Consider the following 26,402-nt stretch of genomic DNA (forward strand, 5'->3'; position numbering starts at 1 on the left):
TTTTAACAATCGGAGAAAGACGGCGCTACCAAACATGCATTCTCGAGAAACTAAAATTAAAGTTCACAGCTTATTACCCAGTTTACCCAATTTATTAAACTTTCATAGATTTAACAATTTCACTGAACGTTCAGTGAAAGTTTCAAAAGCTTTTACAACATCGCCGTCCGTTTGGAATGTTTTAAAGAGCTATTAAATATTATATTTACTTCGTTCATGTAATTTTTTACTTCCTTACCTTAAATACTGTCACAATGGGCTATGAGCCTGAATGTGTCCCATAGTGGACAACCGCTACGACGCAACAGCCTACCTTAAATGCTGCTGGGAAGTGTCCGTGGAAATTCTAGTATACGAGTACTTACACAAGCACGCTGGTGATTCGGTGTGGCATACTTCTAGGCACCGGATGTTGGACAAGTTCAACGCTATGGTTTGCAGTGCCAGTTTAGATAACCGACAACACAAATATCTAAATAATGTACGAAGCTTTTATTTTAACAACATAAATTTTATTAATTTTTTATTCTCACTTTTCTATGTCAAAATTCAATATTGTTATTCGTTGATATCCAAAATACATACAAACATTATAACGTAAGAAATGTTTTAATGCAACTGCTTATATTACAATACATACTCGGAGACATTACTTCTATTTAGGAGTATTTATTTACACACACACATATCTGAGTGAATATTTTTCTATGTAAAATATGCGGGTAAAACACTAGAGGTACTGACTGTTTTAAATTTAGTTATTTTCATTCTAAAGTTATTTGATTTTTAGGCTGGTAAGGGCCAACATGTATTATTTGTTATATACGAAATATGTATTCGCTGTGAATTCTTGAATTTAGTTTTGCAGATGGACTTTTGAATATTAAGTCAACAAAGATATTTTGTGGACGAAAAATTTAAAATGATGAGATACCATTTCCCGCATGAAAAATGTAAACGTTTAAGTTTTGAGTGTACAGAAATGTTTTGAGTGGATCGCTCAAAACATGTTTGTGATGTGACAGTCTAAATGTTTCACTTATAACGTAGATAGCTACGCCACATCTGAAAACCTTAAGTAAATGAATTACGAAGCGAATAGATGTGTTTCTGTGGGCAGGCAAGCATTTCATGAAAAGTTCCAAAAAGAAAAATTTTCGAATTATAATTTTGTGCATACAAGGTTTCGGAAAATTCATCACCCTATTGGAAGATTTGTGATTTTTGCAAATGGCGTCGTACGTCACTCACATTAAACTGCTGCAATATACAGACAGACAAGCATTGGAGTGTGTAAAGGTCAAAATAAAGATTTCCATTTTTATTTAGTAAAAAAGTTATTCAAAAACAGAATTAATCTTTAATCTTACGCTATCTTTTCAAGTAGGCAGAATTGGAACGAGGGAAAAATTGGCACTTTAGCTGGTACCTCTATCTACACTGACGACTCCAAGATGGAATCGGAAGTCGTAGCAGAGGTTTTCGCTAAATAAGCCAATTTATCTTTTCCTTAAAATTGCCCAATACTGCCAGAGTTTTTAAGGCAGAAGTCTTTGCGATTAGGTTTACGCGATACAAAATGCTTAGGAAACGTGAATGCGAGGGAGATATTAACATTTTCTCCGATAGTCAAGCCGCAGTCAAGACTCTAACGACGCCATGGTGCAGATCCAAACTAGTCAACTCCTGTAAGGAGGAGATCAAATATCTTGGGTGTACAGGTAACATTTCGCTGATCTAGATTCCAGGGCATAATCACATAGAGCGAAAATACATTGCTGATAAGCTTACCGACAAGAGGACTGAATTGGTCTCAGAGACCCCCTACCCGGTCATAGGCATCCCCCAGACTGTTGCTAAAGGGGAAAAGATGGAACTCCATTTGTTCAGTACAATAGACGGAGGACTCAGAAAGTTCTGGGGACTCCACGCCATTCAATTTCCAAACTCGTAGCTGTGCTTACCGGTCATTGGACGATCGGTACACACGCGGAAACGCTAGGTATACCATTTAACCCCCATTGCAGAAGCTGTGGATATCTTTCAGAGAAAGAGAATGTTAAGCAGCACTTTCTCTGTAAATGTCCGGGTTTGGCAGCTAGTCGATTAAGGTTACTGGGTGCTCCTTTCTTCGACAGCCTAAGTCCCATCAATTTTATCCATTACATCAACAGCTCTGCAGATATCTGCCTGTTGGAGGTCTCATAACGGTATCAAAACTTGGGGAGTGCCAAAGTGGTACTTCCACCATTTCACCTACCTACCAACCTACGCCACCGAGTATGATACAAATTATTTAAATTTAAAAACAATTAATTACTTTCGTGCTTCTTGAGCTTTAATTGGCTTTTTGCGACTTTTTTAGGGGTGCTTTGCAAACCTCAATTATTTTTGTCAAACAACAAATAAAAGGTCTGTTACTGTAAAAGTTGTTTATTGATATGAGCTCAATATATATATATATATATATAATTGGCGCGCACACCTTTTCTGGGTGTTTGGACGAGCTCCTCCTCCTATTTGTGGCGTGCGTCTTGATGTTGTTCCACAAATGGAGGCATCTACAGTATCAAGCCGACTCCGAACGGCATATAGTTTTTTATGAGGAGCTTTTTCATGGCAGAAATACACTCGGAGGTTTGCCATGGCCTTCCAAGAGATGACCGCTATTAGAAACATGTTTTCTTCATTTTGGTCTTTCACCGAGATTCGAACCTACGTTCTCTCTGAATTCCACATGGTAGTCATGCACCAACCCATTCGGCTACGGCAACCGCTAGCGTAAAAAATGGTATATAAAAACAGTAATAAATCATCTGCACAAAAACATTTTTAAGACCCGTCCATCGGCGTCCACTCAAGAAGCCATTAACCTAACTCGAAAAATGAAAAACTCGAAATTTATTGTAGATTTTTTATATGGACACTAATCTAAGAAAAAAAAGCAGTGCATCAGTTTTGCGTTCAATATTTTAGAACAATTTTTTTCTTTCTATAAATGAGTATAGTGAGCTACATACATATGTATGCATGTGTGAGTTTTAACTATTGTGTAACAGTTTGCTCGTTATATGCGCAAATTAAAAAAATATTTATATAACATGTTCATGTATGTATAAGTAAGTATTTTGCGCAATAAAATATATGTGTGTATGTATTAAAAAGTATGCAGCTTCTGGTAGCACATCCATCATGTATGTATGTATGTGTTATAGTAACTATATAAATTGCGTAAAAGTGCATTCACCACAATGCATTTGTCTTTCTCTTTTTGCTTTTCACGCTCATACAAATATACAATATTTAACTTAAGTAAAATTATTACATATCTTCAAATGGTTTTTGTTTGTTTTTTCTGTTTTTTGCACCGCTGTATTCAGCTTTTAATATCTATTTAAATTGCATTTTAGTAAAATTTTAAATTTAAATTTAAAATAATTTGGTACCGCATAATTTGCTTAGGTGTTCTCTTCTTTTCATTTATTTTCTTCCTCTTTTTTTCTACTTAATAATACAAAGCTTCAATTATTAATATAATTAAACTATATAAATAATACAAACTAAAGCACAGGTGTTACGCAATGCATTAATATTAGTTCATATACGTATGCATTCCACACACATTTTTATATGTATTTCATTCCTGTTTTCTTGTTTTTTACGAATTTTAAGAAATTACAAACCAAAACAATTCTACAGTGCTCAGCTTAAGTGCAGAAGTCAATAATTAGGATTGGTCCTCTACGTATTTTCTTACTATAACTTTCTTAATACTTAAATAATTTTAAATAAAGTCACTACACTTGAAATAGTGCAAACGAAAAAGTAAAAAACATAACATGTTTGAATTCAATAAATTTGTTATAAGCTCACTTATCACTTTAAATTAAATTCCTTCTTCATTTCGCTAAACGCTAATAGCAAGAAAAATATGTGGTTTGGTTTTGATTGAAAATTTCATGTTACAAGTTTCAGCACTTTTTTTCAATTTCGTCTTTCTCCGCACTACTCCGCGTTATACCATTCTAGATATTAATATGTATGTAGTATTTAGTCTGTCATTAAACTATCGACTTAAATTGTTGATGTAGAGCGCATGCAACTCTGTGCGTGGGGTGTTCTCGAAGAGAGCGGCGCGATTCTGACCCTCACCCTTCTTCACCCAATGACCGTAGACGCGGAAGGCGCAGCCATCAATGACCTGTGGAAATCAGAAAAGAAGGTTAGAAATGTTTTCAGCTCAGAAGGGCAATGAAAAAAAGATAATAAAATAAAATACAATAAATAGCAACGAACTAAATCCAAATTTAATTGATTAATTTTGCTTAGAAAAACTGTTTGCGGCTACTTCATAATTTTGAGTATATTTTTATTTTAACAATTATTTTAATTTTCTTGTAAATAAAATAGCAGAAAATAGGTGATTTTCCACTTACCTTACGGAGCACCTTGACTCGATATGGATCGCGTATAGCCTCTTCAACGCGCAGGGGCTCGGCGGTGTAGCGTAACCGGCGTATCCTGATCATCGCGCGTATAACCAAAATGGCGAATTGGAACTTTTTCCGCGCATTAAAGCGGCTTTGTTTGCGTAGCTAAATGTATGAATTTGAATAAGAAGTGAAAAGCAATAAATATGGAAGAGAAAAAGAAAAAACATAAATAATTGTTAAAAACTGCTGGTATAGCATTTCAAAATGATTTATTAAATTGATTGGTTAAGCGCAACTGCAAACAAACCAAGTATGTGAGTGCTACTTACGTATTGAAAGATTTAAAAAAAAAAAATTACGTAACTTTAAGCAACTTTTGGAATTTCCCAACAATTTAAAATTAAAAGAAAAAAGTAGAACTTCGAATTTCGACAATTTTTAAATTTATATTTTCCTTTATATTTTTCTATAAAAAAAATAGATACTCCCTTAAAATGTTACAAAAAAATTAAAATATCGAGATAGACAATTTTTAATTGAGGAAACATTATAAATTAAAAAAATATACATTTATTGTAGGCCCTTCTTTATTTTTTATTTAGCCAATTAAAAGCAAATAGAACTTTAATTATTTAAAATATGAGAAAATTAAAAAAAAATTGATATAATATAGATAATTTTCGAATGTTAGAAAATAGAAAATAATAAATAAATAATTTTAGTTTAATTTAAAAACCATTTTACATTTTAGAAAATAAGTTTTGGAAGAATGTAACTATTTTTTAAATTTATTTTTTGTTTTATTTGGAAAGAAAATTTTGCAAAAAGAACGACAATTTTTAAGTGTGAGGAAGTTAAAAAATCAAAATTTTTAATGAAGAAAACAATTATTTAGAGCATTTCTGAAAAACCTGATTATTTAAAATGTTAGATTAAAACTAAAATGGATTTGATTCAAAAAACAAATTTATAATTTTAGAAAGTAAAAAGGTAAGATTTGAAAATATTAAGAAATATTTTAAAAGTGATGGCCTAGGATTTTGAAAATTTTATGTTTGGTTTAAAAATTTAGAATTTAGAAACTAATTTTAATTTTTTTTTATTAAGAAACATATGTAAAAGTAGAATTTGAAAAAAAGTACAGTACTAACTTTTTTTAAGACTTAGAACAATTTCATAAATTAAAACAAAAAATAAATTAAGACAATTAAAAAAAATATTTAGAACATTTCTGGCCTAAAAAACAAAACTTTTTGAATTAAAAAAACAAACTTAATAAAAAAATATAAAAACGGTAGTATTTAAAAAAGAAAATTGTAAATCAAAAACAATCTTCTAATTTTAGAAAGTAAAAAAAGTAAGATTAGAAAAAATTTTAAAATATTTTAAAATTGATAGCCTAAGATTTTGAAATTTTTTTTTTAATTTTATTTATTTTTATTAAAAAACATATGTAAAAGTAGAATTTGAAAAAAATGTACAGTACTAATTTGTTTTTAAGAGTTTTTTTAATTTTAATTAATTGATTTTAATTTTATTTATTAATTAAAAATGGGAGATTCGAAGAAAATGTACAGTACTAATTTTTTATTAAAAGATTTAAAATATTAAAATTTTAATTAATTTATTACAAAATTTAAAATATAAAAAAAAAAAGATTTCCCATTTAGAGGAGTTTCAAAAATTTCTATCTTTTTATATTCGAAAATGAAAAAAAAATAGGTTTGTTTTTCGATATAGAAAAAAAATTTCAGAAGTAAAAATTTTACTTGAAAAAACTATTTTTCGGATTTCATTACATTTTTTATTACAATATATTCTTTTCTTTTCAAATTTTCCAATACTGTTTCAATTCTTCTACATGAATAGCTACAGTCGAAGCTCAAAAACTCAAACCACAATAACTTTCAACGAATTACTTGTGCATTAGTTTTGCTACATTACTTCCATTAATCACAAAGTAATTTTCAACTCGAAATATGTATACATATCTTTTTAGTTTTATAAATTCGTATGCATATTGTTGTTGCGTAAGTTTTAAGTTATTAACTTTCGACTGTATTTGTTAATTGTTAGGTTTGTGTGAATATTACATATGCATGTATGTATGTATGTAGAGCATCTTATTTTAAATGAACATGAATAATCAATGCAAACTGTGGACGGGTACAAAAAGTGGAAACGTTAGATTAAAAGAAAAAGCCTAAGTGTAAGAAATAATTGGAAAACTCTGTATGAAGTTTTTGAAGTGTCAAGGTTATATAGATGCTAATAAAATTTGTGCTAATCAAAACAAAACTGGCAATACAGGAATATTAACAAGAAACCAACAAGCGCCCATAGAAAATTTTTTCATAACTATTATTTAAAATATCATTAAATAATTGTGATTAGTTAGGTTGTTAATTAAAATGTGCTTATTTTGATAATTTCTTAATACAAAATTTGCTGTTCGCATAAAATTAATACTTCATATTTATATATTGTATACATATTTCGTTTTTATAGTTCTTGCTGTTGTTGTTGGTACTCACAAGCAAATTCTCATTGCCACAACACCAACTGATTGTAAGAGATTTCACAGCTGATTTTAATTGCTTACTAGCACTAGGACGCTACGTATGCACACGTGTGTATTGTACATAGATCGATACACATATAACACACACATAAAGAAAGTATGTATGTGTATTTGGAGGAGTGTTGTAGAATCACACAAATGCACGCAGGCACAGGAACTTAGTATGTTTGTGGGAAGAGTATTGTTGCACACGCACATATAACGAGTACATACAAATGCATAAAGGTAACAGAACAAAAAAAAAAAACAAAAAAAATAATAATAACAAAAGTTAAAAATTTGGTATGTTTTAGTTGATTTGTATACATATGTATGTATGTATGTATGCATGTAAATTGAGGGGAAATAAAACTACTACTCCTTTCCTCTCAGTGTTTTGGTAATTATATAGACTTAAGGAACACACACGCACACACATAACACACAATGTGATGGTTTCGTTCATTATTTTTGAGCTAACGCCTAGAATAATGTAGTTTTACAACAATAAAAATGCTACAGCCTTATGCGCTAGGTGTGGTTTGCATGCATTGAAGTAGTGCAGCTGGGTTTGTGCAAGTTTTCGTTGCAAAGTGCAAATGCGTTGAAACAACACATACATACATATGCACATACATATTTATGTATGTATATAATTATTTTGTTCTATATAGTAAAAAATGGTATTATTAAGACATTCATACACCTAAGCATATAAAATGTGGGTAGAGGAAGCATTAGAGGGTGACAAAAACTACATAAATATGTACACACATACACTAGGTATCATAAGTCTACGCCCCTCCTATTTTTAAATACTATTTATCATGAAATTCTAACGGGAAGCTTCGTATTAAAGTGGTGCACAAATGACTTGCTTATTACAAAGCAACAAGTCACACATTGCATGTGACACTGTTTGTGATGACAAAAAGCAATGTAGGCACACAACTTGAACAGCAACGAAGAAAAACTGTCTTCAACAAGCAATACTACTTCGGCTCTATCGACAGTACACGAATTGCACGACGCTGCTTATATGCTTGCATGACAATGGTAGAAAAACATTCTCATACAAGCTTTGCCGAAAGACATCAAGTACAATGTGTGAATTGGTGTCATATGTATGTATGTACGTAGTGTGTATTAGCACACCTTCGAAATGTATGAAAATTGCAAACATACACATTTCTTCGCTCCTCGCGCACTTTTGCGTATTAAGGGCAGAATATTAATAAATAACGGTAAACTTTCGATGAATAATTTTTAAAGCTATTGAAGTTATGAAATAAGACAGCTTTTAGTAAATTTAAAAGCCAATAAAGTGCGCAGAAGAATATTTGCAGGCAAAGTGTAAGTTGTATTCAAATATTAATCAGAATATAATTTTTATTCTACAAAACCATCATACCAAACATTAACTGCCTATTTGATTTTAAAATATCAGGAATTCATGTAAGTAAATAATCCACATTTGACACAATTCACTTGTTTGAATTGAATTGTTTTTCATTGCCTTTCAGTGTCATTGCTTTTCTTGCTATCTTGCCGAAATATGTGTGTAGTGACAATGCTGAGAGAGAAACAAGTCATGCAAAAGCATGATTTGGTTTTCTCTCTAGCTGCTATTGCCTGTTACTGTTAGTTGAGAACAAAACACTGCATTGTTGTGTGAATTTAGCAAATGACTTGAAAGCACATATATGTCGACTTGTGCACCACTTTACTTCGTATGAATTCAAATTCATCATCTTCGATGTTTACTATCGCCTGGCAACAAAAAAAAAATCATCGCAATGCTTCGCCATAAATTTTAACGGTACTTATTTTCGGTAATATATTACGTAGTTAGACGAGCGTCAAAAGTGTACACTCGTCATTTGCGGATTCGATTTTTGTGTTGTAAATTTTTTTCACTTTTTATTTTTTCAACTATCTACTTAGGAGTGTAGACTTATTGCACTAAGTGTATGTACATAGGTACACTTATTATAATATTATTATTATGAATACTATATTTTACAAATAATGCCTACAGATGTATTTGATTAATTTATGATAAAAAATTACTATTACTATTTACTGGATTGAAACAAAAGTAGAAATATACAAAACATAACAAGTACTAATCTGGAGATTATATTAAATTATCACATTACTTTTTCTAATCCTTGCACATATGCTTCTCTGTAATGGGGGAGCAATATGAGAATTTTAGTTTTAGATAATTTTTTAAATTTCAAAAATTTACAATCAAATAATTTGAAAATGTCTTTAATATATTTTAATATGACAACTTTTACTTTGTAAATCATTTAATTTATTATGAATCTGTGAAATAATAATGCACATACGTGTATACATCTACAGTGAGTGTCAATGAAAATCGTACAGTTATTGTTTGGTATCTTTTCTCGTTTAATTTTTTGGTAATTTATTATAAAAATGAAATAGCGACAACTCTTATAACTTCTAAATTCTGAAGAGTTGCTATTTCAAAATGGCATGATAAGGTAAGAAAATTAACTAAGCTACAAAACTGTTTACCCGAAAAATTTAGGAAAAATCTGAAAAAAAATTGATGCACTTTATTCATTTTTCGTAAGTTTTTTTAAGAAATCTGGAATTATGATTTATGGACGTATAAAAAAAATTAAGAAAAAAATGAAATATGTGATATGTAAACGGGCTTGACGGTAAATTATTTTTCTAAATAAAAAAAATTATAATATCTATTCTACCCACTAAGTACAAGATTATTCTACATACTGAATTAAAAAAAATAAAGAAACTCCAATGTTAGTTGTTAATATTGTTAGCTTAAAAATAATTGGAAGTTAGTTATACACGTCTACTCCAAAATATATACATACATACATATGTAAGCATGTATGCTTTTGCTATCAATAAAGGTGCATATACGGATATTTTATTTATTTAAATACGCAAAAACAAGTTGTAAATAGTATTACTTTGTGTTTTTGAAAGTTAGCAAAAAATAGCAACTAACCTAACGGCCGCCGTAGCCGAATGGGTTGGTGCGTGATTACCATTCGGAATTCACCGAGAGGTCGTTAGTTCGAATCTCGGTGAAGGCAAAATTAATAAAAACATTTTTCTAATAGCGGTCGCCCCTCGGCAGGCAATGGCAAACCTCCGAGTGTATTTCTGCCATGAAAAAGCTCCTCATAAAAATATCTGCCGTTCGGAGTCGGCTTGAAACTGTAGGTCCCTCCATTTGTGGAACAACATCAAGACGCACACCACAAATAGGAGGAGGAGCTCGGCCAAACACCTAACAGAAGTGTACGCGCCAATTATTTATTTTTTTTTTAACCTATAAAGCAATACTTTATAAATATGTATATTTGTACGCCACCCAAAGCGAAACCAATAAAGCATGGGTATAAAGATGTACTGAGAAGAAATATGTACATATGTATGCAAAATGATAGAGTGTTGGAATAACCACAAAAATGTATGAGAAAGGAAGGAAAAACTGGATACACTAAGACTTAGCCAAAAGTTTTATGTATAAAAACAAAAACCGTATAGTAAGTTTAGTGCTCAAACGTAGATGGAGATATTTTATCTACAGGTAAAAAGTGTTGTAAATCGTTGAGTTTAGAAAAAAATACATGACATGCGTATACAGCCCGCATAAATTTAGGTTGAGCTTTTACTCAGGCAAGCCGAGTTTTATGCCACCGATATGGCACAAGCAAGCACACATAATTCTTCAAGAACAATGCTGCAAATGTATGTATATTTATTTTCCTAAATCTGCCTATTATTAGCATTTTTATAAATGTTAATATTAAATATTTCATTAAAAACATAAAATATCAACTTAGGTTAGAAAATAATTTTATTGAAAAATAAGCACGATACCCGAAATTCATGTGCGTTAGCAAAAATTAACAATTAAGTCCTTACTGAACTTAAAACTCCAGCTACGCTATGTCCTACAGACATTTTAAATTCAAACTCTCTACCAAATTTTAATCGCTAACAAAATTTAGAGCTGCAAAAAGCGCTGAACTCCACAAGGCCTAGAATACTTGGTATGGAGTTCTAGCTAATTGTAAGTAAGTGAAATAATTAAATAAATATTTCAAACTAATTTTCTCAACAGCATCAAAGAATTATCTTTTTAGCCACAAATAATATGATAATTGTAAATGGAATAGGAATTTAGGCGCCTAACCTGTGCGTCGTAATTTAGGGACTCAACACAACAATGCGACAAACTATTCGACGTGGTAGCGGACGTAGTTGTCGCTGCCGCCGTTGTTTCGTCTGTTGACGTCAACATCAACCTCTGCTGTGGCGAGCTCGGTGCTAGTGAGTGGTATGAAGTGGAAGCGGATGAAGTGGATGATATGCTTACACCTGTTAATGAATGTATGTCGTGTTGTTGTTGCTGTTGAGATGCTTGTTGATCTACTTGCAGCGCTTGACCGTGCTGACATTGACAATAATGAAGATACGGTTTTAAATGGCAATGTTGAGTTTGAGAATAATGAGATTGAGAATGATGATGACTATTATTGTGGTTAGTGTGATTTTGGTGGTTGTGGTGGTGATCGTAGAACTGCGTTGTTGGCACCTGTTGTTCATATGCTTGTTGTTGTTGCTGCTGTTGCGGTTTTTTCCGATATAACTGCTGCTGTTGCTGTTGCTCTTGCATTGCAAATGGCGTCGGCGTCTGCGTCGGCGCCGCATTGCCAATACTGTTACTCGTATATGATTTTGTTGCTGAAAATGTATCCGGACCAGCCGTGGAATTTATAAACATATTGCCACCATTACTTTGATAATTGCTTTGGTTATAATTGTTATTGTACTGTTGGTTATTGGCGGTACAATTTGAAAAAGCTGCTGTGAATTTTGAAGAGGTTGTGGAAGGAGTATTTGTATTACTATGATTATTCGCTTGTTTACTTAAGTACAAGTTTGTCATGCTGATGCGGTTGTTGTTGTTAGAGTTATAGTTGGAATTAGGGGTATGTTGTATGTTATTGCTGTAGCTCGTCCGAGTTTTATTAAAATTGGCATGATAAAATAACTGATTGCCATTGCTAAGTGTGTTGCGTATATTTTGCGATTTAAGATGATAAGTGGTGCGGCCATCTGACGACGATTCAGGGCATAAAACCTAAAAATATACAGAAACAAAGAGAGAAGAGAGAGAGAAAAGAAAGATGGGCGGGCGGGACACAGTGTGAGAGGAGGAAATTTGGATGAGATTGGTTGACGATTAGAAATGTGCGTACAAATTTAATTTTGTGTTTTTTATTTTTATAAAATCTAATTTTATTTTCATAATTTAAGGCAAATAAACGCACAAATGCTCTGGCTTGGCTTAAGCCGATATTTTTCACAAAATAAAAACAAAACAAAAAACAATGATAATAATTACATATATGTATAATTTTAACACATTTAGGGATGATTGGGGTTAGGGGTTTGGGGCGCAATGTTTGCCTGCTAAAACCAACGACGAGATAGAGGAAAATATTTTGCAATTGCTGTCATTATGACAGTACTGGGTCGGGTCGCGACCTTCGGCCAATGAAGGCCCGACTTGCGTGGTGACACTTTTACGGTTACTTTTTATAAAACTAAGGCTTTCTATTAAAAAATTTACAATATATAGTAAATATAGTTTCTTACGAATAAAGCCTATACAAATCGATATTTTAGATTCGTTCATTATGCAAGTGCAAAAAAAAAAATTATTATAAAATTTGAGTGCGCACATTTATTGGAGTAGTCGGTTTAAACACTAACTTAAGCACCTGTTGCACGCTAGACAAATTTATAAATACCAACTCAGCAGAAACGATTAAGTCTAAAATTTCTAAATTTCCTTCAAAATATTTTCCATAATTTTTTTTTGTAAATACTTAAATGATGTTGTGTTTACTTTTCTTCAATCCTCTAACTTCTTCATTGATTCGTCTTTCTTGTGCGTAGTCGTTAAAAAATAATAATTTGTGGGAATTACTAATTTACATTTATGAAATTTAATTTTGATATGTTATTTTCTATTCCAAAACCTATATATGCACCTTTAAATTAATAGAGTAAAACAGTTGCTTAAAATAATAAAAGAATTATATATATTTTAAGAGCTGAACATGCACTTTATTCGAAAAAAGTTTTAAAATAAATTGTACATGCAAATAGCAGAAAATATGCATAGCAAAACGAAAATTTAATTGCAATTTAATTGCATATACAAACATGTTCGTATTGAAAAATTATAACATATTTTACAAAATCGAACGGTTGCAAGTCAAATTAAAATAAATACTAACTTAAAAGGTATTCACAATGTTGCGCACGATTGGGTCAATGATAAAGTATTGAAACACTTATTAACAATAAATTTAGAATAGATCTGCATTTAGATTTTAATTTGAATTTAGTGAAGCATTAATTAAAAAAATTTAAAAAGATATAAAAAAAAAATTAAAAAAAACTATATATTTTGGACATATAACTGGAAAATCGAGGTTTGAGAATATATGGATTCACTTTTGAAAAATTGTTAAGCAGAAAACGAAAGTTTGACATTCGTCAAAAATATTTCACCGAGATGTATGCACTAAAAGAAATAAATTTTATACCAAGAGAATTGTATTTTCGAAAAATTTTATTCTATTAGTATTTATAAAGGGTTTTCCAATAATAGGTGTTATTTTGATATTCTAAGAAAAATGTTATTTTTTATTAATATAAATGATCGGCTGTTTATTTCATTATAAAGGGGAAGATATGCCGTTAATAGTGGAAAATAACATCAGGCAAATGACCACCACGACGACGCTGACAGGACAATATCCTTTTCATGAAATTTTCCATAACCGAATTGCAAAGTGGCTGCCTATGTCCTCGATAGCCTCACGAATTCCATCTTTGAGGTCTTGAATCGACCCTGGGCTGTTGGCGTAGACCTTCTCTTTTACGTGGCCCCAAAGAAAAGAGTCACAAGGTGTTAAATCACAAAATCTCGGTGGCCAATTGTGATCAAATATTATTTATCTGGTTCCTTACTTGTAGCGCAAAAGGGCGTTCTATGTGTGTGTCTTTCAGGCACAGCCACCCAAGCTTAACCCTCCGTAGGGCACCCAGGGCTGGCCAGACTGGCTGTCGACTTTGGACGTGAATTTAACATATTTCTATTATAGCTAATGACTTCAGCTTTCAGGTACCTTCTTAAAATTTAATTTTCTATTAATTTATGGATATAACCTTTTGAAAAGGATCCTCGAAGAGGACGATCAAATGTCCAGACCCGGATGCCCAACCGAAGGTTTTAAAAAGGTGCCCAACGGAGGGTTAATCTAACTTTCTTTTAATTTCTGTTTTAGTAAACCCATTTTTGGCCATTAAAACCAGCGAGATTTCAGTTATATACCAAAATTCAATTAGATCAATAAATATAAACATTAAGTGCGCAACTTTATGACCACCTCTTTAACTTTTACATTTTGTGATATAAAAACTAAAAATTTATTTGCATATCCATAAGATTTTTTGTATCTGCTACACTTAAAAACAAAAATCATAAATGTATTTCACAATTAAAAAAACGTAAAAAATGCAACTGAAATCCCAAAAGCAAGTTATAAAATGGGACGCGCACAAAATAAACAACAAGAAAACGTATACAAAAAAGAAGAAACACAAAAAAGAAAATTAGCAAGAGAACACACTTCGTATGATAAGGTAAGAACAATGCAGAGAACAAAACAGAGCCTTACACACAGCGTAAGCAAATTTTTTTGAGTTCCAATTTTTTTTTTTCTAATTCTGATAAAATATTATAAAAGTGATTGCTGTCAAAAGCCAAAAATAAGAAAATATTTGTAGTTGAATAGGTTTTTGAATAACTTAGCTCGCTTTTAGCTTAGGCTGTATGCAATGCAATCATTTCCCTTTCTATTTAACAAAACACAACAAACGCATGTAATTAATAAAAAAAAAAAACAATGCATAAATAAATATTATATTAAAATAGTTAGCGTCTAAATGGGTTAAATTAAATTAATTTTAATAAAAAATAGAAAATTTGGTAGTGTAGGAAGATCAACACAATCACTCTTTGTTTCTTTCTAGTTGTTGTACTATTTATAATGTTAGCAAAGTAACAATAAGTATTGTAGTTATATTTATGAATCTGGTTTTTTGTTTTGTAGTTGTTGTTTTTGTTTCTATTCAATATGCAGAAACATTTCGTTACCAGTGCAATGTCATTGATGCGACTCATTCTCCTAGATTTGGTGGATAGGCTGCGCTTCAGTCCATCGATATTTTGCTCGAATAACTTTTCGAGTGTTACGAGATCGAACATTTGATTGATGGATTGATTATTTTGATTTGAATTGTTTTCCCAATAAATTTTGTGTCGCAAAATTTTTGGCAACAAATTTTGGTATGTTAATTTTTATTTTTTTTTCGAATTTATTGTAGGTGCGTTGGTAAATAATTAGAGACGTGTAAATTTTTGAGATTCACAAATTTTTGTACGATAGCCGAATGTGGTATTAAATTTTGCACATCGTTTTATAATTTGTATATTTCAAGTGGTAGGTAGTGAGTAAATGAAAGAAAAAAAGAAAGAAAATCATAGTTAGAAATTATGAGAAAACAAAGAAAATAGGTTTTCAAACAAATATAAAAATTGAGAAAAATCGACAAAAAAAAAAACAAAAAATACATCGCTACCGACGACAATTTAAGTAACCAACAAAAATATAACATTTTATAATCATTTTATAATATAGTATTACGTCCTATATTAAATATGTTATAAAAGCAAGATGTATTGAAAAATGGTATGCTAATAAAACAGAAATTTAATTATTGAGTGTTCTAAGAAAAAAAAACGAAAATAGTGGCATACAAAAAGGCTAATTAGAAAACAATGCGCGTTACAGTGTACTGGTGTTCGCAGAAAGAGTGATAGAGTGTCATCAAGATATACATACTATTATACGCTGAATATTTGTATGTATAGAAAAGTTTATAGTTTACTCATTTATAAACTGCAATTCGTCTTGACCTCCAGAAAAATACATAATGTGAAAAAGTAGAGGGGTGAGCAAAAAGTTTGTGTGCGTTTTTTTACACTAAATATTTGTTGTTTTTTAATATTTAAATATCTCTTCTTATTTAAATTTTGTTTATTTTTAAACAGTTTTTGTTTGACTTACCATCTGGTTGAAGAATGGATGCTTTAATACTTCCTTCACTGTGATTCGTTTCGCAGGATCGACGACTAGACATTTGCGTATCAGATCCTTTGGATCCTCTGTGTGGCGAGAATTAGAACAATCGATATATTAACGTGTTTGTAATTTGAATATATTAGGTTGGGGGAAAAAGAAATCCACTATTTCCTCGGTAGATGGCTGTAGTGATCGATATCGCGTAAAGCATAGATCAAACAATTTAAAGTTTATGCTCTATCACTGAAATAATCGAAGCTGGCCGGTATCGCTAAAGATCTAAAGATCGACCATAAAACAGTTTTAAACAATTTGCGCAAAAATAATGGATTTATTTTTCTCCCTAAAATCTTTTTTTTTTTTTTTGTTTTTTTTTTTTTACCTGATATATCAGCCCATTCGGGCGAGGTGAAACTATATTTGCCCTCCATTATATTGCGCAGCATGACCATCTGTTTGCGGTGCCAAAACGGTGGACAACCAACTAGCAATGTGAACATAATGACGCCGCAGGCCCAACTAGTGGATCATTGGAAATAAATATGATTATACTCGTATTAAATTTTCGCACTAGATTCAGATAGCAGGTGCGTAGATAGCGTGTAACTAACTTTTTATATTATTTACATTTTATACTCACATATCAACTTCTTTGGAATAGCCTGGCGACCCCTCAAACATATTACATTTTAGTGTTTCCGGTGCCAAGTAACCGGGCGTGCCACAAAGGTCTGAAAGAGAGAAAAACCGTAAGAAAAATACAGCTTGCAACAAAAAAAATAAACACAAGACTATTCGTAAAATCATAAAATCCAGCCTTGCCAACGCAGCACATCCCTCTACCACTCACCTGCCAACTTTTCATCGCCCTTCAGCTGCCGCGCGAAGCCAAAATCTGTTATCTTAACATTATGATTTTCATCGAGGAGAATATTTTCGGGTTTCAAATCTCGATGCACAATATTTTTCGAGTGTATATACTCGACACCCTCAAATATTTGTCGCATAATTGTGCGAGTCTTCTTCTCGGACAGCGTTACTACCGAGGTGAGGTAATCGAAGAGTTCGCCTTTTGGACATAACTCAAATACTAAAAAGACGAAAGCGTCCGATTCGAAGACATCCTGTAGATCAACTGCAATAGTTTAAATAGAGTATTATTTCGCATAAGGAAAAACGATGAGCATAAGAAATAAAACGGTTGGTGGTTAGCTCACTCACTTATATAGGGATGCCCCATAACTTGTCTGAGTATTGATATTTCCTGCCTTGTGGCTTCAAGCATGTGATATGGATTCGTATCGCCGGCTTCGGTAGCGGCGCCAAGATCTATGATTTTTGCGGCAAATTCTTTGCCTGTCTCCTTTTCAATGCAGCGGCGCACTGTGGAACTGATCCCCCTAAAAAGTGACATAGAAAAGGGAATAAATATATTATTAAAGCAAACAAATATCTTGTATGGAGTATACAGGATATATGGTATAGAATATAATAATAATAAATTGTGTCACATAAGCACCAAATAGGAAAGGCTTATTTATGTATTATGTATCAAATCTGGCTATGGGCACTGGAAGTGAATACGAATAGATCTAAACTTTGTGATGGGATGGGATGGCAATTTAAGAATAATAATCCCAAAGTGAAATTGTGGCATAATTCAAAAACTGTAGTAGATAATGCCTTTAAAGAGGTCTACCTCTAATGCTACTGTATATAGGTAGCTCAAAGAACTTTGCGGTCTCATCGTATAAGGCACTTCCCAAAAAGCTTTCGGTCCTAAAACAGATACAAATCAAGGTATGTATGTAGATAAGGCAGCGTAGATCCGACTAACGTGACAACACGTACATACGTACATACATATGTTTGCGTGAAACTGTTCATGGAATGCCTCACTTCACACGCCATCAGGCCTGGGAAATTTCGTATTGGTTATTGAGACGATTTTTGACCCGAAAAAGTAGTGCGTCATACATGCGATATGTGGTGTTCCATCAATATTTTTAATTTTCCGTAATTCTTTGCATGAAACTGTTTGTGGAATACCTCACTTCATACGCCACCACGCCTTGGAAATTTTGTATTGCATACTAAGACAATTTTTGACTCGAAAAGAGCGCTGGTGCAAAAAGAAGGAGAATAAATAAATAGAATTTCATATTTACATATTTTAAACTTAGGCAAATAGTACCTACGAACGCAAATTCGAGTTTCACGCGAGGCACTGATGACTTCGTTATCATCTAATTTCGAGAGTCGGACAACAAAACATCGGAATACGATCTCTGCATATTAGCGGTCTCCCCACACTATAACATTCTCTTACTTGTGTAGATTGTGTGAGAGAGTGTCCAAATCCATCAACCATAAACGCATTGAAGTTGAATGGCCGCGCACGCCATACCGCATTAAATGCCGCTGCAATTTTGGCATAATTATCAAATAATAAATATTCGTATATGTATGTGCAACATTTTTATACATTTTTATTGAGCTAGATTTTGAGAAAAATTATATAGACGTATATTTAAAGTACGTATTTAAGTATGGATTTGTCTTAATTGCAAATATGGTTAAGTTCTATGCCTTACACTGTCTGATTCAAGCCTGTGGTGAATTTTTAAACTGATTTTAATCCTGCAAAATTGAGCGCTTGAATTAGTTTAACTTGACAGAATTAGTTTAACTAATAAGATAAAGTTTATCTTGCAATGAAAAAGTACCCTTAATGCTATGCAACAGTTACAATGCCCCTTATGTATATATATATATGTGTTTCAGAGCCCGACATGTTTCAGCTAAATAAGCTCAAATACTCGTATAGGTCTCATCTATTCGCCACTTGACGAAAAATTTCCATGTGAAAGCAACAACAAAGTTGTAGAGCAATATTCGCCACTAGCGAATATGGTTATACCTCATTAAACTGATATAACTCACTGTTTTACAAACACGTTTAATTTTAGGCTTTAACTCTATTCCAGCGCTGCCAAAATATGTTTATTTATGGGGTTAGGGGTAGTCAGAATTTTCAAAAAAATTGGATTTTTTACCATTTTCTTAAAGTACAAAGTAACAATTAAGGGGTTATTTACCTCGTGTTGGACTAAAAAATCGGAAAATTTTTTATGGCATATTCTAAAAGTACATCATCTTAAAAATATAAATTCAAAAAATCATAAAGATCGGAGCATTAAAACGAAAGTTACAGACCGTGGAAGCGCGCAAATTATCTATAAATGAAGTGCGCGCAAAACTTTAAACGCGATTATCTCGAAGTCGTGTTTTTTGAAAATTACCGTCGCGGTGATCATTATTTATCAAAAACTATTTGACCGATTTGCATAAACTTTTTTTTAATTATTCGAAGTTACAACCTCGTGAATCTGAACGGTTCACTTTTTATAAATATTTGCATAGTTCGCTGGAGTTCATTTTTTTTTTAATTTTTCAACCCCTCAAAAATCGTTTTTTTGGTGCAAAGCGGCTTTCATATTTTTTTTGTAACAAATTTTTTTGAGTAAATAAACCGTTCAGATTCACTAAAAAACATTTTTCTACAATAATCATTTAATTTTTTTGATTTCAGTTGAGCTGCTCATGCGCTACCGTGATCACCACAAGCCTCTTTAAAAAAACGGCGTTTCGGAGGAGGGGCGATATCGACAATAAATAATAACATTTTTAAAATAAAAACACCAAAATGTATTCTTCAAGAGTTACCCTTCAGTATGATATATGCCTTATTTGAATAAAAGTTCTAAAACATATTTAAAAAAAATTATGACAATCGTCCATTTTTTCGGACTCACAAGGTATATAACCCCTTAACAAAGGGCGCTCGGGCGCTCCGGAGCGTTCGAGAGCAAATAGCTACCAGCACACGCGAATGAAAGTGGCAGATAAGCACGCTAACGATAACACTCGAGAAGGTAGAATGCTACGTAGGCAACGGCAAATCTATATTTTGGAACCTGCTATGATGGCTGAAGAACTATTATATGACTCAGGAATAGATGACACAGTATAAGTAATTAAATAATTCGTATAAATCGATAGCAAAACTTTAAATGCGTTTTGCTCAAAACTATGTTTTTTGAACTGGTGATCACTGTAACTTAATAACTGCTTAATAAAAAAACATAAAAAACTCGTGCCTGATCGAAGGATTTTTTTTTTAATTTCGATTTTTTTAAACAATTAATTGTTGTATTTTTTCTCGAAAATCTGAAAAATATTTTCTGTGGCCGCCATTTTGTTAATTTTGAAAAACAAAGAAAAAGCTTTGATTATCTATTAATATAACTAATTTCTCTTGTCCGATTCAGATGAATCTCCAAGGACTTGTGATGATCACCGCAAGGGACTTCTGAAGAAACGGGCTCCACACAAACAGCGATAACTTTTACAATTATTAATTTTTTTTTTTTTTTGAAATTTTGCTTAAGTCATGTTTTTTTTTTTGTAAAATAAAGCAATCGACTAGCAAAAAAGAATGATCATTTTTCGGGCCCCTGATTAGCCCTAACCACTTAAAACAGGTATTTCATCTATGCGCCACTGGCTACCGCTTGGCGAAAAGAAGAGGCCTCATTCGTCAATTAAGAATTTTGCTTATGATTCCGATGTAAACGTAGTATAACTAAAAATCCCTGCAGATTTTCATATAGTACAATTAAATTTGTTGTCTGCACACTTTCCACACGTTTATTACGAATCGTTGTAAATATTTGCGATTCACATGATTAAGAATAAAAATACGTATACACACACAATTGCATTGATATGCACATATGTACATGCAAATAGGCATCTGTAAATTATTTGTAAGAATTTTCACAAAACGAGGACACATTTATTCATTACATTTTGTAAAAGGCACAACACCATAGGAAACACACTGCCAGCCAACGGACCATAGGTATAGCCTGCGGGCTGCGATACAGTGAAACAGGCTGAACATAGAAAGTCAATAAAGTTCAAACAATTAATTATATGCGGGTATATTTATTCAATACAAGATAAGTATGTAATTATTTCAAAACAACAACAGACGAAACACCTACACATTTATATGTACATTCATAACAGCAGAGTTCGAATAATGAGAATGCAATTACAAATAAATTGGAAATCGTAGCGATAAGGCAACGATTAGACGAATTTAAAAATAAACAAAAAAAAGCAAAAAGGCGCTCAAGTAAGTCTATAGATGGAAACAATAAAAATAAAGAATAAAATGGACTATACCGCACATGAAATTTATAGGTTAAGTTAGGTTAGGTTGGCCTGGTTGGCAATAAACCACGCATAGACCTTTTGGTCCCTAGCGATTCCAAATGGAGTTACAAGTTAGACTGAATAAGAAATGTATCAGAATGTCATGCATTTATTTGGACAAATTCGCACATAACGTTCCCATTGCAATGGAGGCAATATTTAACATGTTCGTTCTTGTTTATTTGAGAGCAATTTGTATTAGCTGCAACAGAACAAATAATTTCAATATTGTGGTGAACCTTACTTGGGATGCAGAAGAAAAGAATATATTTTTGCGACAGTTTTGAAGCAAGTAGTGATTTTGATCAATGTGATGAAACACTTTTTAGTAATCCTTTAATATAATAATAATAGCAATAAGTATCACTATGCTATGAGGGAAATGGCAACTGTTTTCCAAACGGAAATTTTTGCCATCCTGAAAGTAGCCGAATGGATAATCGAGAGGAGATGGAGCGGGAAACAGATTGGAGTTTTCAGTGACAGTCAGGCTGAACTGAAGACCTTGGAGAACGCGAAGCAAGCCTCAAAGATTGTTCGCAAGACAAAACAGGCTTGTACTTATATGGGTTCCAGAACACTCCGGTGTTCAAGGAAAAGAAATAGCCAATGAATTGGCCAACCGTGGATCAGCGGTTTCAGCGAACAAGGGCCAGAGCGAATAATTGGAATCAGTTACGCAGGTATCATAAATTGGATCAGCGATTATGTACGCAATTTACATAAAGAGCGATGCTCCGATCTAGAACGGTGCAGAGCTGCAAAGTGTTTTGTGACAAGTCCGAACAGAAAACTGTCAAACTTTCTATTAAAACTTGGAAGAAAAGACGTTCGGCTGATGGTCGGTATTATTACAGGACACAACCCATGGAGTCAGCATATGACCACCATTGGAATCATTGAGGATGAATAATATGAAATAAGAGCCGAAGGTGTTTATACTAGTGCTCCATTCCAATGTAAAGTAGTGGATCTCCTCTACTTTTCTTATATATAATAATAATAATAATAATAATAATAATATGAAATAAATGAATTGTGGCATAAAATCTACAACTTCTAATTGCTCACAAAATTAAATGCGCTCTAAACGCAGAATTTCTATCAAATAAATGTGCACCGAAAAGGTTAAGTACAGAAGCCGATACCATTAGGAAGAAAGGTGTAGAAATATAGACGAATGGTTACTAGTTAGGAATTACTGAAAGAAAAACGCTGCATGTTGATGAGGGAATTCCGCAGGTGACTGATATCCGAAACTAAGAACTTCTCAGATTTAGTTATAAAATAAGAGCCAAAATAACTAAGTCGAAGACTTGTGAAAGTAAAATAGCCACGAGGTAGATGCTGAGTTGATTCAAACTCCCATTCGAACTACATAAAACTACTGGACACAAAGGGTTCGAAATCATGTTGAGTTTAAAAGTGAAAGTTATACTGTTTGTTTTTGATTTTCAATAAATGTCTAAGGCCTGTTTCGGTCTAAAGGATGGCTTCAAGATGGCGTAGTTGGTGTGCAAATAGCGTGCAAGCAATATGATTATACGGCGCTTCACGGGAGCGCAGTTGTCGGCTTAATTGGGCACACTACAGCGCGCTCAATATTAGAAATTATAATTTCAATTATGTAATTAAATTTATAACTGTATTTATAAATATGGATGTATATACATATAAGTATATGTAAGTATGTATAGGAATTGCTGAGTAATCGCTGTATAAAATAAATTCTAAATTGAACCAGCGTATAACTTTTGTTTTAATTAACATAAATTATATATATAAATACATATATATACGTTTATATTAATTTCATTGAGGCAGTCCCTGAACAGATCGATTATGACCAATTTTTAGTTTTGCTTTTTACGTGAGTAGATATTTTTGCTTTGTTCTTTTTTTAGAACAGTCGATTTATTGCGCATCACTTATTTTATTATTTTAACATTCATTAAGAACATTTACGGAGGTTTCTTTTATTTTCGTCATTAGACAGGCAGCTGGCAGGTTTCTGCGCCAGCGCTTATTATTTTACATCTGAATTTATTTTAATGATTCAAATTCAGACAATTTAGCAGATAATAAGACTCAAACACTTGTGCAAATAATATACATTTGTACTATAAAATAGCAATTTTTCTGAATTTCCTCATTTGACAAATTGTGCGGAAAGGAAATAAGTTATACAGGGTGCGCAAGTTTTTACGTTGATATGTAAACGCTGAATAACTTTGTCATTTACCAACCGATCGACTTCAACATATGAGTATGTACATATTTTCGATACGTCAATTCAGTACAACTTCAACCATGGATCGCTTTACACCGAAACAACCGAAATCGACGCTATAAAACCTGAAATGCTTGACAAGGTGATGACAAACGCAGAAAAAAGATCGCAGTATTGATATTCTATTCAAAAAATAGTTTTAATAAATTGTAAATAACCAAACCAAATAAACATACCTCACTTATACAAATTGGTTTTTTTTTTTCAAAGTTATTCAATGTTTTCATACCGACATAAAAGATGGCGCACCCTGTACATACACACATAGGTACATTTCTATAAAATTATTTCGTTTAATCATCTAAAAACAATGTTTCGAAATGAAAATTTAATAAAAATTTAGTTTAAAAACAAATTGTAATTAGATTTAAAAAAAATTAATTAAATTTAAAAAAAATTAAATTAAATAAAACAAATTAAATTAAATTAAATTAAATAAATAAAAATTAATTAAATTAAATTGAAAATTAAATACACTATAAATATTTGAAAAACATGCTTTTTACGAAATAAAATCGAAAATCTTTTTTAAAGTTGAACGCTGAGTACGTACGATTGATTAATCGTTTGAACTACTGTAAGACATTATGCATGCCATCTATGCGAATCCCGAACAGCCACAAAACATAGTACAGTCACACTCATAGTAAAACAACAGCAACAACTGACAAAAGTGAGAAAGGAAAAAATGCCATTTTTGTATAATATCAAGCAGCAGACCGGTCACCGGTTGTGGGATGCGTTGCAAAACACCGGCTGTGACCAGCAAATAAACAGTAACACAATTGTAACACTACATATGTACATGCATACTTACGTCCATGCAAATGTCCGTCGAATGATGTTCGGTTCAAGGTCAAAAAGGTTTGGATGTGTATGTGGTGCGAAATTTTTTTCAAAAGATGCATTGGACAAACGTACAAACAAAACGTATATAGGTACAAAACGTACCTACATATATAAAAAATATTTGGACAATCAAGCATTCGCTAGGTTTGTATATATAAAAATACCTAGCTAATTTTATAAAAAATATACAGTGGAAGGTGTGTGTATGTAGTTTTTAGGTATTGTATTTGTAGCAGAGCACGCTCCAAACGCATGGCTTGAGCAGCTAATAATGTAGGCGGCGCATAAATGGTTGGGCCGATTGCCGGAATGGACACTCACTCGGAGGAAAGGGTGACTGAATGAATGATTGTGCCACTCAGTCATTGCGGTAATTTCTTTTTATCTGGCACTGTATACTCACATATGTACATATTTAGGTAGGTAGGATACCTACGTAAGGCGGCCGCCGTAGCCGAATGGTTGGTGCGTGACTACCATTCGGAATTCACAGAGAGAACGAATGGTTCGAATCTCGGTGAAACACCAAAATTAAGAAAAAACATTTTTGTAATAGCGGTCGCTCCTCGGCAGGCAATGGCAAACCTCCGAATGTATTTCTGCCATGAAAAAGCTCCTCATAAAAATATCTGCTGTTCGGAGTCGGCTTGAAACTGTAGGTCCCTCCATTTGTGGAACAACATCAAGACGCACACCAGAAATAGGAGGAGGAGCTCGGCCAAACACCCAAAAAGGGTGTACGCGCCAATTATATATATATGTATATACGTACGTTTATTTATTTTATTTTTTTCTTGTGTAGTATTTAATTAGAAGCGGAGAAATTAAGATGCAGAAAAAAGCGCAAACCACTAACTGTATGCTAAATAGAAAGTTAAATAAAGGCAATGGATATTCAAACAAACATACAGTATTATCTACCATTTTTTTTGTCATAAACTTTGCTTAAATTGGGCAAAATTAAGGCTACGTTTAAGCAAGAAATGTCTGCTTGTTTTAATTGAATTCTTTGCGCCTGATTTTAATTGTGTTTAATACTGATTAAGGGGGTACATATAAATATCACTTTTTGTCAAGCCTGAGCTTTCTTTTTGCAATTTTTTTTTTGGTTTCAGTATTCTAAATAATTCTTAAGTGATTGCTACAATATTTTAATTAATTTAATTTTATTTATAATGGAAATCTCTTATATACTGAAATAGCGAAAATAGGGCTTTGTTCTCCAAGAGTGGTATAGAACGTTGAAAACAAATATTCGTGTTCTCTGGGCTAGAGTGCCGAAGCGTATTCTTTTTAGTCAGCAAGGAAAATAATGCCTGGTCTAGATGTTTCCAGGAGACACATTAAATTTCGTCATACGTTTGCAAAAGCGCATCAAGACAAATCTTTTCAATTTTGAAAATCCGTTCTTTGGGTTTATTACAATATATAAAAAATTTAGAAAAATTCAACAGATTTTCAACTAAATTTTGAATTTTTGAAATATTTTCGGGTACACATTTACTAGTTATTACTGAATAATTACAAATTATGTCCACAGTTTTATTTGAAACTTAAAAAAAAGTATCGTTCTAATTAAAAAAAAAAAAATGGTATGAACTGAAGCTCCAAATAAATTTAAGACGAAAAAATAGCTACAGTCGGCGTGTGATGGTATCCCGTACAATACTCCCTACCTATTCAGATGCCTTCTCGAACCCTCTCACCTAACGCCCCTCGCCTTCTGAACGTAACCTGTCGAAACAGCA

The 26,402-nt window shown here is 32.4% G+C and overlaps 1 protein-coding gene across 7 annotated transcripts in view; it reads right to left on the reverse strand.

Moving 5' to 3' along the window:
• Positions 1–505: 505 nt before the first annotated feature.
• Positions 506–26,402, reverse strand: part of LOC128859079 (phosphorylase b kinase gamma catalytic chain, skeletal muscle/heart isoform) — a 50,229-nt gene continuing 24,332 nt past the window's right edge. For 2 of the 7 annotated variants that reach the window (XM_054095782.1, XM_054095781.1), the window contains exons 3-11: positions 17,454–17,632; positions 17,083–17,367; positions 16,873–16,963; positions 16,615–16,751; positions 16,218–16,315; positions 15,245–15,328; positions 11,201–12,151; positions 4,437–4,595; positions 506–4,201 (exon numbers count right to left, since the gene is read on the reverse strand). In XM_054095782.1, the coding sequence (XP_053951757.1) occupies positions 4,067–4,201; positions 4,437–4,595; positions 11,201–12,151; positions 15,245–15,328; positions 16,218–16,315; positions 16,615–16,751; positions 16,873–16,963; positions 17,083–17,367; positions 17,454–17,632 (2,119 nt within the window). In that variant the 3' untranslated portion in view covers positions 506–4,066. The remainder of the gene's footprint in view (positions 4,202–4,436; positions 4,596–11,200; positions 12,152–15,244; positions 15,329–16,217; positions 16,316–16,614; positions 16,752–16,872; positions 16,964–17,082; positions 17,368–17,453; positions 17,633–26,402) is intronic. The other 5 variants (XM_054095784.1, XM_054095783.1, XM_054095785.1 and 2 more) reach the window with 5 other exon arrangements.

The sequence above is a fragment of the Anastrepha ludens genome, chromosome 3 (genome assembly GCF_028408465.1).
Source record: "Anastrepha ludens isolate Willacy chromosome 3, idAnaLude1.1, whole genome shotgun sequence".
In the NCBI taxonomy this organism is placed as follows: domain Eukaryota; kingdom Metazoa; phylum Arthropoda; class Insecta; order Diptera; family Tephritidae; genus Anastrepha; species Anastrepha ludens.